Raw genomic sequence first — 15,519 nt, 5'->3', positions numbered from 1 at the left:
TACATTCAATGAGAATCTTTATTTCAATTATCCACAAAACAATATTATAATACCTTATAAAAATATTAAGTTTTAGGCTACCATTATCCATTAAAAAAAAGTTTGTTTGTGCTAAAAGGTTGTTTTTGCCAACTTTCTTTTCTGGTGAGGGTTAAGTTCCACATTAAGACACTGAAGACGAAAAGCTGCTGGGAAAAAAAATCTTCAAATGTAGAAAGTTGTTTATTTTTCTTGGCAATTTAAAAATACATAACCATTTTAACTGAATACACATTAAGTTAGTGTTTTATTTCCTTACTATACAATTGATATAAGGAACTGCTCCATTTAGTTAAAACCTAATGAATACCATCAACTTTTCCTGACTTATTTTTCTGAACATAATTAGTACATAATTTTGCTATCCTTTTCAAATGCTTAAAAAATTATAGTATCATAGTTCACATAAAGCCCTTTAAAAATCAGACGGCCCAGGTTGTAGATGTCAGCATGTCATTTTTTTACATTTAAAAATGATGACGCAGTCTTCTTTGGAAGACCCTCTTGGAAGAGAGAGAGATTCAATACTAAACAGGTTACGTAAACATTAGAAATCTCCACAACTTTTAGTACCAGAACAATTACCAACTTGCATGAAGCTCATTTGTCACATTTTAAAATTGCCTGAATTTCAACACAGTTACCATGGCACAGAATTTTAAACTTAATGAGGAAAATGGATAAGTGATGGTAGTTAAAAAATTATAATTCTAGGGGTTGTTGGTTTTCAAGATCACAGTGGAACTACAGTAGGGTTAGGGGTTGTGAACAGGGCAAGTACATGATAAAGCTCACTGATCTTATAAGATTCAACCATTTTTCTTGAATAAATGTTGATGGGGTTTTTCATCATGAATCATAATTCTAAAATATGGGAACGTGACACATTGCTTTAAAAGTGTGACTATAAAGAATATTTTAAGACATAAATACTAAACTTTTGTCAGATTCACCTTTGCTACACTTAAACTAGTAATGATGCCATTCACATTCATATTTTGGAATTTCTTTTTGAGTCAGTCATAAAACTTTTGGAGTTTTACTTCTATGCTCTGAATGGGCAAAGCCTGTCCCTCCTTCCCACCACTATTGTTATTCTCAATAAGTATTCCTCCTCAAATCAACTAAATTCTGAAAAGGGAAAAAATGATCAGCATTAAGTACATTTAAAAAGTTAATGCAGATTTAAACACAGATTTGAAAACTGGAGTTCTAAAACTTTTGCATAAAAGCTGTATCACTGGAATTAGTGGGAAGCCCTAACTTAGCTATTTGAGGCAGTAACACTCATTTAGTGTTTATGTTAAGTAAGATTAGTTTTAGTCATACCTGTAACTCTTAAAATCTCACAAAACAGGAGCTTTGAGTGCCAGCAAAGCCATTTTGTCACTCCTTAACACTAACATTAAGCATAGCATTCCATTCCTCTACTTGTAGAATTTTCACATTTTCTTTCCTCATATTTCTTTTAAATATTTTCCTCTTTGCCAGTCTATATTCAGGAAGAGCAAAAGTGCATTCAAGTCCCTGATGTAGTGATACTTTATATTTGTGGCACCCATCACCATAAGTACATACTAGAAATATCTCACAGTACCAGTCTGTTTTTTAAAAAGGACTGTTTAAATGCCAGGTCTTATTTTTTCATGCTATCTATAGATAAGAAGATTTCCCCTTGGACTGGACAGTACAACTTCAATTATATACTGCCTTAAAAAAAAATCAATGCAATCTTATAAAAGATTAACTCACTTCCTAGTTACCTTCATTATTCTAAACTGAGCTAATCAGAAAATGATTAAAGTGAAAAATTTCTTCTACTTTCCAGTTCCATGAGTGTATTACCATAGTGCATTATACTTTCAAATGTCACTACTGGAGTCTAACATTTAATCAAGTTTTAGATGCTGTTTATATTCCTTTTTGCTTCTAAAAACCTGGTGCATTTCCATGCAAAAGAAGGCAAATATTAATAAGATTGCATATTAACTGTTCAACTTAGAAAAAACTTGTGAGAACAATGAATGGAAGAATCTTTCAAAACTGGAATGGACTTGTTTGGTCCCATGAAGTTCCTTAACTTTAGATTTTATTATCGTATAAGTATTTTTATTTCCCAAGTTTTGTCTATAATGATACACAATTTTCTCTTATAAACTCTGAGTTTGGGGAATAAAAGAAAGGAAGTAATTCATAAAGAAGTAGCCTTGGTGCTCTTCACTGTCATGCTATCACTCACTGTCATCAATATCATAACTATACTTTCTTTGGACCCTGAAATAAGTTGGAAAATTCATCATTGGTATTTTAGAGTTTAATACTTGGAAAAAAAAAAAGTGGTTTGTGCAACCATATCTGGAATTCCAGTTTACCATTAAAAACATGCAGAGTGAAGAAGACTTTCTTCTTTTGATTCCCGTATGTAAAGTAAGGAAGTCTACACAAGTTCTTTGCATTTTGGCAGATTTGTGCATATAAAAGGCTACTTGTATTATAAATTTTCTCCTGGCTGGTACTGTGGCTCTGTAGCAGTGAAGTAGTCTTCCAAGAAGGACTGAATATATTCAAATGTTGGTCTTTCATCAGGGTCCTTCTTCCAACAAAGATTCATCAATTCATGTAGGGATTCTGGACAGCCCTGAGGGCAAGGCATCCTGTATCCTCGTTCCACCTGTTCTAGCACTTCACGGTTTACCATACCTAACACACAAGATTCAAACATTAAGAAGAGTGATCCCAAACACCACTAGCAAAACAGAACAAATCCCCTAGCCACTAACTGATTCAAAGTATAGTAAGTTTATTTAAAGAAAGGATTCTTTCAACAAAAAAATAAATTTTAAATGTCAAGTATATCAAGAGCTTAGAAAATGCTAATCTGTTTTTCAACATGTTTATTTTTTTTCATTCCACCTACAAAAAAGCCAACCCAATTTGGTTAATGAGAATTTAGAGTACTACTTTGAAGTACTGATACTTTGATATTAACTGTTTACAAGGACCAAATTTGGGTGAGGGATAGTGGCAAGACAATGTCTGAAAGAATTCCAAACAAATTCAGAAGAAAGTTCTGGTCCTGTTTTGCTTAATGTATGAATTATGTAACTATATGGATGCACTTCCCTGAAACAGTTTCCTTATCTAATATCACCTGTTTGCCTTTCTTGAAGTTATTATACACAATTCCTTTCTTGTATTCCTTTATAATCCTGCCCCCATCAGTAGCTCACCCTGTGTTATGATAGGCTAAGTATACCCCCCAATTATTGGGGGGTGGGAGGTACTGGGGAGATGACTCAAAATATTATTTAAGACATACTCATTATCTGAGAGAAGAGTAGAGATAAAAAGTCCTTTTGGAAATGGTACTGAGAAAGCTGAGGTTAATGTGGGGCACACCTCCTGTGTTTGCCCTATTCAAGGATTGTGATTCTCAAAGGCTGCTGTCCATCCAATGCCAAAATAATGAGAGAGAGGGAGGAAAGAGAAGAAATAAAGGCCTTTCTACCCCTTACATTTTTTGCTCTTAATAAACTCCAGTTAAGGCTCTTTGGATAACCAAGAGCTAAAATGAAATGCAAGCTTACCTGGGTATGGTACTCTGCCCTTTGTTACCAGTTCTGTCTGTAGAATTCCAAATGACCATACATCAGACTTGATCGTAAATCGACCATATAGTGCAGCCTCAGGAGCTGTCCATTTGATTGGAAACTTTGCACCTAAAACAATGACCATCTTGCTTAAGTAAATTGCTTTTAGGAATCTATTTTTGTAAATATGGCATAAACGGACTAATCTTCTATTAATATCTTAATTGTATGTGTCATCAACAACAAATTCTTCAAAGGTACAAGATACACGGGAAAAATTCTTTAAAATGTGTATTAAAATAAATTATTTCTCCCTGATAAATCAAAGACATTAAAAAAAAACAAATAAATATTGTGAGGACAGGAAAATGTTCAAAAAATAGAGGAACAGAGGGGTGCCTGGGTGACTCAGGTGATTGAGCATCCAACTCTTGCTCTGCTCAGATTTTGATCTCGGGATCATGATTTCAGGCCCTGTACTGGGCTCCACGCTGGGCGTGAAGCCTCTTTAAGAAAAAGGAAAAAACAGACGTATAAACTCTAATAAGCAACTAAAAACATGATTATAGGATCTATAACTTTTAATGAAGTCTAGCATCTAGTAGCTATAGCAAACTATAGCAAACTATTGGTTGATGAGGGCAGTCTGTTGGATTCTAACTTTAAAAGCCTATTTTTACTCAAATATGTAGTGTATGCTTTTTATACAGCAGACTTTTGCCAATCATTATGGGAGACATAAAAACACAGCCTTTGTGAAGCTCAGACATTTAGAGTGAAAATAACATTATAGGCGCCTTACATTCTTATTATATATGTGTTGTGAAATAGTTCTTTAGATGTTCAGAAAAACAGATCAATTTTCACTTACAGTTACAGTTTCATTTAAAAAGCAGCAGCTAGGGGCACCTGGTAGCTTCAGTCTGTTCAGTCAGTTAAGCATCTGACTCTTGATTTCAGCTCAGATCAATTCTCAGGGTTGTGAGATTGAGCCTCAAGTCAGGCTCCATTCCTAGTAGGAGGCCTGCTTAAGATTCTCACTCTGCCTCTCCCTCTGTTCCTCCTCCTGTCTCTCTCCCTCATAAATAAACAAATAAAATCAAAAGTAGCAGTTAACTTAAACTTTAAAGAATGGTTAGAATTTTTAGTTAAGGATTACAGAAGAATAGGAAGATATTTTAACTGGAAGGAATTGTACACAGGTACAGAGGCTGAAAAGAAAGCCTTGTGTGGAAGGCAGGGCTTCTTAACCTGGCACGACTGGCATTTGGGGATGGATAATTCTTTGTTTGGTGGGGGCTGGTTTGTACACCATAGGATGTTTAGCAGTATACCTGGCTTCTACCCACTAGATTTCAGCAGCGGTCTCTCAGCTATAACAACCAAAACTGTCTCAAGACCCTGCCAAATGTCCCCTGGGGGAACAATGTCACCCCTGGTTGAGAACATAGTTTAAGGCAACAGTTCCCAGTGGCCTGTGAACTAATGTGGTCACTGAAAAAAAAAGTCACAGTCACATATCAATTCACATAGCTAAAATTTTTAATTTATAGATAGGTCCTTTATCCTGATTATGTCCTTCCTACTTGGGATAGTATTAAAATGCTCTTTCTTTTATGAAAAGGTGATAACAGTTGATAGCTGAGAAAAAATTTTTGGTGTGTCTACTAAATAAATCTTTATTAATCTTTTTTTTTTTTTTTTTTTATGATAGTCACAGAGAGAGAGAGAGAGAGGCAGAGACACAGGCGGAAGAAGAAGCAGGCTCCATGCACCGGGAGCCCGATGTGGGATTCGATCCCGGGTCTCCAGGATCGCGCCCTGGGCCAAAGGCAGGCGCCAAACCGCTGCGCCACCCAGGGATCCCTATTAATCTTTATGTTGGGCTTACTAGGATCGTATTGAAATAGTTTGTTTATAATTCAGTCTTAGACATTAGTCAGTGAGTTCGTCAATAGCAGAAACCATACTCTCCTATGGCCACGCCCTCATGCCTAGCACAAACATTTGTTAAAGGTAAGCCAGCACTGGGGCACCTGCATGGCTCAGTGGTTGAGCATCTGCCCTTGGCTCAGGTAATGATCCTGGGGTCCTGGGATGGAGTCCCGCATCGGGCTCACTGCAGGGAGCCTGCTTCTCCCTCTGCCTGTGTCTCTGCCTCTCTTTCTGTGTCTCTCATGAATAAAGACAGAAAATCTTTAAAAAAAAAAAAAAAAAAAAAAAAAAGGTAAGCCAGCATGGAGACGTGGCATGCCAAGGCATCTCTCTCTTTTTTTGTTTTGGTAAGTTCTCTTTCTTTGTAGGTGTGGAGGGTGACTGAAGGTTTTCAAGCAAGATCGACAACCTTTGTAGTGATTTGTTTTTGGACCTTACTCCATCTCTTCCTGTCAAAGTTACTCTCTTTTAGGGTTACCCGGGTGACTGTCAGTTAAGACCTGACTCTTGATTTTGGCTTGAGTCATGATCTCAGGGCCCTGAGATTAAGATCTGTATCAGGCTCTGCACTCAGCAGAGGGTCTGCCTGGGATTCTCTCTTCCCCTCTTCCCTTGTCCCTCTCCCCATGCTCTCTCTCAGATAAATCTTGAAAAAAAAGTTTATTTTGTCAAAGCCCTGCTTTCGAGCCATCACTCACATCTCTGAAGTCCTTCCTGTTCTTTCCTCTTTCCCACAGTAATTTTCATATACTCTTTTGACATCGATTACACAGTAACTTTATAGTTACACACACACACACATCACCTATTAAATAAACAAATAAATACACACACACACACACACACACACACACTTCGCCTATTAAAATATAAGCTCTAATATTTACTGAGCATCTACTGTGTTAGGTAATGTCAGGCACAATACTTTATTTCACTAAAGTTCCACAACAATCTTTTTTTTTTAAATAATAAATTTATTTTTTATTGGTGTTCAATTTGCCAGCATACAGAATAACACCCAGTGCTCATCCCATCAAGCGCCACCCCCCAGTGCCCATCACCCATTCACCCCCAGTTCGCTTCCCAGAGTTAGGAGTCTTTATGTTCTGTCTCCCCCACAACAATCTTGAAGAGTAGATATTACCATCTAGTCTTTGTAAGTATGGAGACAGAGAACAGTCAAAAAAATGAGTTGGTTTCAACCAATTCAAATTGGTTGAAATTTCTGGGGTAATAAGAAATGGAACTGGTATTCAAAAACCCATACTCTTTCCAAGGGCATATATTGTATGTATGTTCAGGAAATATGTACTGAATGAAAGTTTGGAGAAACAGACAACAAAGAGAAGAATGACCTTATATTAATTTTCACAATTCCCTTCCCTCTGTACAGAGTCAATCTTCCAAACGTCTTTATTACAATTTTATATATAATATAAAGAATAACTGTAAATTTGATGTAAAGATGGTTTCCAAGGCCTTTATAAAATTGTATGCTATTTCTCAATTTATTAACTTTAAAAATACCTTTTCTGATACTTTGTGTAGTAAAATCTAGATGGTTCTGAAGTTCGTTACAAAAGGAATTTAAAAACGTTTATTTGTTGGCATGACAAAAGTAGTGAAAAGAGGAATGTACTACTTGTTAAATTTATAATGCAAAAAACAGCAAGTCAAGTTCCTCTTTGAGGGAAATAACTATCAGAAAGTCATGGTAACATATATTATATATAATTTTATGAATTAAATCAATGTTTCTATGACTCTTCTAAATAGACCTAGAGATATTATTGTGTAAAACCTAAATATTCAAAAGAATGGTAAGAAAATTCATTGAACATCAGGTTATAAGCATTTATTAAAAAGTAATTTTACCTTGTCTTGCTGTATATTCATTGTCTTCAATTAACCTTGCTAAACCAAAATCTGCTATTTTGCAGACAAGATTTTCTCCTACAAGAATGTTAGCAGCCCGAAGATCTCGGTGAATATAATTCATTCTTTCAATATATGCCATACCATCAGCAATCTTGAAAAGGAAAAAAAGAAAAAAAGATGTATGATACAAAGGGAAGGAGGAAGAGGGGGTGTCAGAAAAGGGAGAGCAGAAGAAACAAGAAATACCTATGGCCCACAAAGCCTAAAACATTCATATGGCCCTTTACAAAAAGGCTTTGCTGAACCCTACTGTGTTTAAAAGCTCTGAACACAGGGACACCTGGATGACTCAGTGGTTGAGCGTCTGCCTCCAGCTCAGGTCATGATCCTGGGACCCCGGGATACAGTCCTGCATCAGGATTCCTGCGGGGAGCCTGCTTCTCCTTCTGCCTATGTCTCTGCCTCTCACTCTATGTCTCCCATGAATAAATAAAATCCTTAAGAAAAAAAAAAACAACAACCCTTGAACACAGGACCATGGACTAGGTTTGGCATATGCTAGAGCCTCACATGGACAGTTTCTTGGTGTAAAGTTTCTCTAAACTGTCAGATTCCATGGACATCTGGATGCTCACCAAGAAAGAGGTCTTAGGACCAATATGTTGACTAAAGCCAATCAAAGGTCCCTTGAACATCTACCATATTTTTTAATAGAAACTTTTAATAGTTTTCACTCATATTTAAAAACAAAGATTTAGGGGAATAAAAGGCACAGCAAAGGGAATGTAGTCAGTGATACTGTAATAGCATCATATGGAAACAGATGGTAGCTATACTTATAAACACAATATAGACTTATTAAATCACTATGCCATATACCTAAAACTAATATAACATTGTGGTGACTATACTTAAATTAAAAAAAAATTTTTTTAATATATAAAATTGCTAGAATATGATAATAACAATTTAAAAATAAATTTAAAAAATTCAGGAGATTAAAAATACCCCATTTTTGGGATTCTTGGGTGGCTCAGTGGTTTAGCCCCTGCCTTTGGCCCAGGGCGCAATCCTGGAGTCCCGGGATCGAGTCCCATGTCAGGCTCCCGGCATGGAGCCTGCTCCTCCCTCCTCCTGTGTCTCTGCCTCTCTCTCTCTCTCTGATAAATAAATAAATCTTTAAAAAAAAAAAAAATCCCATTTTTAAGTATAATTGCCATCTTCATTCTTGTTTTGGACTACATTAAATAAAAAGTTCAGCATACACTTTAGATTTCTAATATTTTCTTTAGCAATCCCTCATCTTAAATTTATCTGCTGATATATAAATACATATCGATTTCATATTTGTTAGTTCATAGGTTTCTGAAAGCCCATATTATACAGGACAGCACTATACTGGGAATTACATACTTCGTTCTAATATGAGTAAGTTATATGAATTAGATACCACAGGTCTTCAGATACTACATTATCTGTAACATAAGGAAATCAGACTCGATTATCTCTAACGTTCCTTCCAACTCTAAAATTCCATGATTTCACTATATAAACAACAGTCTTCCACTGATTATTTTACATTTTTATGTATACTTTCAAAGCAAATTGATGTATGTACAGATACACAAATACCTGAGCAGCCATATCAACCAGTTGTGGGAGCTTCAAATACTTTCCATCTCCTTCCTTCAGGAAATCCAATAAACTACCTGTGAGAGAGAGAAAAATGTTCATGGAACATAAGCAAATCTTAAATTAGGACTGAAATAAACATGCCAACTCCAAACAAGTCACCACATTACAATACAAAACTTAAACCTGTCATTCTTCAATATTTATTGCAGCTTTGGAATTTCTGAATAATTATCTTTAATATTCTAGAAGAGGTCCCTGAACTGAAATTTTAAGAACTTTTCTGATAACAAATGGAAAACTCAATAATCTCACTAGATTATAGACATTCTTTCCTTGCTTTGATCAAGATCAGTAATCCCAATTTTGATCTAAAAGCAGATACCTGTATATTTCTGTATATATATATTTTTATGTTTCTGTATATTTTTAAATCAATCTGAATCAAGAATGTAGACAACTGGGAATATTTTAGGGTTCTTAAAAAAAATTTGTTTTTTAAATTTTTATTTATTTATGATAGTCACACAGAGAGAGAGAAAGGCAGAGACATAGGCAGAGGGAGAAGCAGGCTCCATGCACCGGGAGCGTGACGTGGGATTCAATCCCGGGTCTCCAGGATTACGCCCTGGGCCAAAGGCAGGCGCCAAACCGCTGCGCCACCCAGGGATCCCTAGGGTTCTTAAAAATTGAGCTAGGTAGCGGAGTTGACATTGAAGTGTTAGTCTAAATGAACTTCTCTCAATTTTAGCAGAAGATACCAGGAAACAGCAAAGTACTATGAATAACAGTTGCAAAGTACTATGCATAACAGATAACAGAAAGGTTAGAAAAGTCTAGTTGCTATTCTTGTATTGTTAGTTAAAAGCTTACCATGCGGATGAAGTTTATCAAGAAAAAATAGATAAACGAAATTAAGATACATTTTTAAAAAGATTTTATTCATTTATTCATGAGAGATACACAGAGAGGCAGAGACATAGGAAGAAGGAGAAGAAGCATACTCCCTGCAGAGAGCCTGATGTAGAACTCACTCCCAGGACTCCAGCATAATGACGTGAGCCAAAGGCAGATGCTCAACCACTGAGCCACTCGGGCATCCCTAAGGTACATTTTTAAAACAACTATACAGATCTTGTCAAAAATAACAATGTCATGAAAGCCAAAAAAAGAAGCTAAGAGAGGGACTGCTCCAGATTAAAGGACATCAAAGAAAAATGGTAACTAAAAGAAATCCAGGACCATGGACTGGATTCTGGATTGGGGAGGGGGAAGGGTGCTGTTAATTAAGGACATCACCAGGACAACTGATAAATGTGAAATATAGACTGATATCAGATAATGGAATTGTATCCATGTTACAGTCCTCCAATTTGATCACTGTAGTGTAGTTAGGTAAGACAATGATTCTGTCATTAGAAGACAAAACACTGAAGTATTTAGAGATAAAAGGAACATAATATTTACAATGTGCTCCCAGTTCAGGGAAAAATCCTTTTATGTATTAAGAGATACATACATAGTTGTTGGCAAATCTGGCTGAGGTATGTATGAGGATTTCTGTGTCTTATTTTTGTAACTTTTAAAAAAATATTTTATTTATTTATTCATGAGTGACAGAGAGAGAGAGAGAAAGAGAGAGAGAGACAGGTAAAGGGAGAAGCAGGCTCCTCACAGGGAGCCTGATGCAGGACTTGATCCCCAGATCCCGGGATTACGCCTTGAGCCGAAGGCAGATGCTCAACTGCTGAGCCACCAGGTGTCCCAACTTTAGTCTTTTTATATGAAGTTTTATGCTGAGAAGCAATACAATCAGATTTATATTTAAAAAGCAATCATTCCAATAGTAATATGGAAAATGAAATGGGGGCAAAACTGCATAAAAGGATTAAGTTTAAATGTTCCTGCAAGGGACACCTGGGTGGCTTAGTGGTTGAGCGTCTGCCTTCGGCTCAGGGCGTGATCCCAGGATTGAGTCCCGCATCGGGCTCCCCATGGGGAGCCTGCTTCTCCTCTGCTTGTGTGTCTCTGCCACTCTGTCTCTCATGAATAAATAAAATCTTTAAAAAAATTTAAAAGTTCCTGCAATAGTCTAAGAAAGAGAGACTATTATGCTAAAATCTAGCAATGACAATGGGAATGGAGAGGAGATATTTTCCAGAGAGATGTGATAAATGGAATCAACCTCACTGAATGGACCATTAATACACAAGGTGGTGGGTAAGTGAAGACTGCTGGGCCCTATTGCCAGAGTTTGCATCTTGAAGTTTCAAGGTGATACTAATGTTGTTGCTATCCAGTGCACTAGAGATTCTGGTATATAGGCCAGAAGAGGGAAGCACAAGGACATTCACTGCAGCACTATCTGTTACAGTGACAAACTAGAAGCAATATAAATGCTCACTGGGAAAGAAATGAATAAACAATGGTATACTCATACAGAATCTCATTCAACAATTAACAAATATACAAATTATATCTTCCTTGTCCATATGAAAAAAATCTCAAGAACATAATGTTGCATGAAAATAAAGCTAGATTTACCTAAATTAAAAACATACACATACTGTTAATAGGTAAATATATATCAATAGAAGTATGTTAATAGGAAGACAGATGGAAAAGTAAGCACCAGCTTCAAAATTAAGGTTACCTCTGGAAGGGAAATGGGCCTGAAAGAGCCTGAAGGGAGGGCTCAAATGAGAATGGGCTCAAGGAGGGGTAAAAACAAAGATGGAATTAGATCTGTAATGTTTTGTTTTCTTAGTAGAGAGATCAGACAGAAGCAAATACGGCAAAGTGTAAACATTAGTTAAATTTGGATGGCAGGGACATGGTTGTTATGGTATTCTATGTTTGAAATATTCCACAATAAAAAAAAAATCTATGAAAAGTGTTGACATTAAATAAACTTAAATAGTTTTTAAAAAGAGTAAATGGCTGGTTAGGAAGTGAAGACAAGAGTATTTCTTAAAAAAATCTTGGGTGTGAAGGGAAACAACACAGAGCAGTAGGTGAAAAGCAGATGTTGATACCAAGGAAGGGTTTTCTTTTTAGATGTAAGGAAGGATCAAAAACACAGGTAAAGAAATTGTTCTTAAACAGGGGAAGGGACATTTTCTTTTCTTCACTTCCTTTTCTGTAAGATAAACAGACACCACATAAATACTTCTACATGATAACACAGAGTATATAGAAATAAACAGAAGATACAGTTCTTTGTTTCAGGATAACGAATCTAAATAAGGTACTATGATCTATACATTAAGTAGAACATTATTCAGTGTGACAACAGATAATTGCTAAAATAGTGCAAAACTGCAACATACAGAAATCTAATAATGGAATTGGTGTCATCTTGACAATTCCTTTTCTCTGTCTGATCTTTAATCAAAGACAACAAATCCTATTCCCACTCAAATGTGGCTTATATCCATTTATCATCGAACATTTGGAATCTTAAACAGTGGTCCTTAACCCTTTTTTGTTCATGAGTTACTTTGAAACTCTGACAAAAACTATAGAATCTCTTTGCAGGAAAACATATAAGTATGTAAAAGCTTGACACAGAACTTCAGGGGGGAGTTCATGGACCCTTTGAAGCTCATTCATAACCCTGGCAGAGGGTAGGTACTCAATAAGTAATAGTGAAATGAATTCCCAAAAGCCTTAAATTTGTCTCACATACCTTTTTTTTTTTTTTTTTTAAGATTTTATTTATTTATTCATGAAAGACAGAGAGAGAGAGAGACACAGGCAGAGGGAGAAGCAGGCTCCACACAGGGAGCCCGACGTGGGGACTCCATCCTGGGTCTCCAGGATCACGCCCTGGGCTGAAGGCAGCACCAAACCGCTGAGCCACCCAGGTTGCCCCCTCACATACCTTTCTAGCCTATTTCCAACTAGTTGCCTTCTGTACTTTCCACTTCCCATGGTTCTGTTCCTCATTTCCTCATATCCTCTTAGCTCTGCAGAAATACCCATACCTTTCTCTTTACCCATTCATAGCATTTATAACTTTAAAGGTCAGTTTAAGACTTGACTTTTCTACTAATTTTTCTCAATTTATTCTAGCCTACGTGACCTCTTCCTCATTTCTATTCTTATTGAATTGGTGAACACCTGGAAATTCATTATGCTTTGATCTGTAGCTTATTTGTTTACTCAGAGTGAGCTATTATTTACTCTTATACTGAAAATTAACTCATTAGAAGGTTGAGTCTTTTCTCCGCAAATTCAACGTAGATTATTTGGGTGGCTTTATTTCTTTGATACCTCATAATGACTAGCAGAGTCTCCTATAAATTAGAGGTATTCAATACATTTTGGTTGTTAATTTATAGGATAGTCTGATTAAAAACATTTCAAAAAATATAATGATCACGACCAATATGGATATTAATAGTAGGGCTTCAAACACTTGACTTAAGTACAATCTGAAGGAAGTATGGTTGATGGACTGGTTAAGTGATAGGGAAACCAAATTTCAGATGAAGGTTTTGAAAAGAATCATGGAAACCAGAAGTAGTAAGAAGACTTGTCTAGTCGGGAAATTGGGTTTATTTGGGAGCACACGAAGCAATGAGTTTGAATGGATTGTTGAGGGTAAACTATTGTGTACCTGAAATAAGATGGGAAATTACGGAGTTTTAAAACCAGAAGGGTCATTTGTGATCTTGCATTCTAAATCTCCCATCTAGAAATAATCCTAACCCAGCAATCTGACAACAGAGATGTCTATCATGCTCCCCCATTTAAATAATTCTTGAAATCAATATACAAAACTAAATGGACCATTAGCTTTACCTCCAATATATTCTTGTGCTATCAATACCTTGATTTAAACTTCCTCCTTGTCCCTTTTCTCTCCTCCTCACAGAGTTCATCCAATGCACTCTGAAAGGGGTTATTTGGCAGTTGTCTGCAGAAGAGATTCCTTCATGAAAGTGCCATGTGCCTTGGGGCTTTACGTATGTTTTGGCTATCAATTAGGGAGGCCACCTCAATTCTTCACTTTTGGTTTTTTTACTCCTTTGGGAGGAAGGGGGTAGATTTCCTACAGTAAATATGTAGCTTGCAGTTGGTCCTGTCACCACTAGATGGAACTACATTGTTGGCTAAAATGGACTACTGGAGGGGGATGACACAATCAGAAACTTTAATTATGAGTGATTAAGATTTAGGGGGGAGGGGAGAGTTAAAATTCAAGAGGGCAAAAACAGGACTGTCAACATACTTAGAGCTTAGGTTCCTCTTCTAAAGCATCATCTGTCCCTTCTCTTTATCCTGGTTCTTTTTTTTTTTTTTTTCTTTATCCTGGTTCTAACAACCAATTCTGTTACTAAAGATGGCACCTTGGGGTCTAGAGTTTGGAATAATGGAGAAATTTTAACAAATGATAGTGCAAAAAAAGTTTCTTGAACTCTGACTATGGAGACTATGATTACACTAAAATAAAATAAAGATTAATTTCCTTTACTTGATGTCTTTGCTTTAGGAATAAAGATACAAATATCTTTCTAATTGCATTATTTTAATTTATAGAAATACTTTTCCCATTTTCCTTAGCTATTCCATTTTCTTTAGTCAAATGGAATAAAAAACTACTTACTTTTTTTTTTAATTTAAAGATTTTATTTATTTATTCATGAGAGACACAAAGAGAGAGGCAGAGACACAGAGGGAGAAGCAGGCTCCATGCAGAGAGCCCGACGTGGGACTCGATCCCAGGTCTCCAGGATCACACCCTGGGCTGAATGCGGCGCTAAACCACTGAGCCACCCAGGCTGCCCAAAACTACTTACTTTCAACATAAATTGAACTGCCCTAATTTTCCTTTTAAACTTTGTACCATCCTCTGGAATAACTGGAACTAATTGCTATTCCATTACATGAAATGTCAGATTTTCTCTTTTCAATGTCTACATAAAAATCTTAAATTAGAGAACACTACACAATAAAAATTTGTAGGCATAAAAACAGAAATGCAGACTTATTTTTTTTTAAATTTGTCAACATGGCTCAGTGGTTTAGCGCCATCTTTGGCCCAGGGCCTGATCCTGGAGACCTGGGATCAAGTCCCACGTCAGGCTCCCTGCATGGAGCCTGCTTCTCCCTCTGCCTGTGTCTCTGCCTCTCTCTGTGTCTCTCATGAATAAATAAAATCTTAAAAAAAAAAAAAATTTGTCAACATGAATACACTAAAAGAAATATACACATACCTTTTGACATAAATTCAGTGACAATGTAAATTGGCTCTTCAGAAACAACAGCATATAGTGGAACAAGTTTATCATGTCTTAACTTTTTCATTATCTGAGCCTCTTGAAGAAAAGCTTCTGGCATCATTGTACCTGGCTTTAGTGTTTTGATTGCTACTTTTGTGGTTCCATTCCATGTTCCTAGAGAAACAACACAGACTACTATTTTAATCTAAATATTAAGA

General features: G+C 36.3%; 1 protein-coding gene across 1 annotated transcript in view; it reads right to left on the bottom strand.

Annotated features, from left to right (window-relative positions):
• Positions 1–15,519, bottom strand: part of YES1 (YES proto-oncogene 1, Src family tyrosine kinase) — a 68,485-nt gene continuing 52,966 nt past the window's right edge. Inside the window, exons 8-12 of the mRNA XM_041752708.1 lie at positions 15,296–15,475; positions 9,075–9,151; positions 7,440–7,593; positions 3,627–3,758; positions 1–2,739 (exon numbers count right to left, since the gene is read on the bottom strand). Of these exons, the coding sequence (XP_041608642.1) occupies positions 2,531–2,739; positions 3,627–3,758; positions 7,440–7,593; positions 9,075–9,151; positions 15,296–15,475 (752 nt within the window). The 3' untranslated portion in view covers positions 1–2,530. The remainder of the gene's footprint in view (positions 2,740–3,626; positions 3,759–7,439; positions 7,594–9,074; positions 9,152–15,295; positions 15,476–15,519) is intronic.

This window comes from Vulpes lagopus, chromosome 1 (genome assembly GCF_018345385.1).
Source record: "Vulpes lagopus strain Blue_001 chromosome 1, ASM1834538v1, whole genome shotgun sequence".
In the NCBI taxonomy this organism is placed as follows: Eukaryota; Metazoa; Chordata; class Mammalia; order Carnivora; family Canidae; genus Vulpes; species Vulpes lagopus.
The sequence above is the reverse complement of the archived record's forward strand: the minus strand, read 5'-3'. Positions and strand labels throughout refer to the sequence as shown.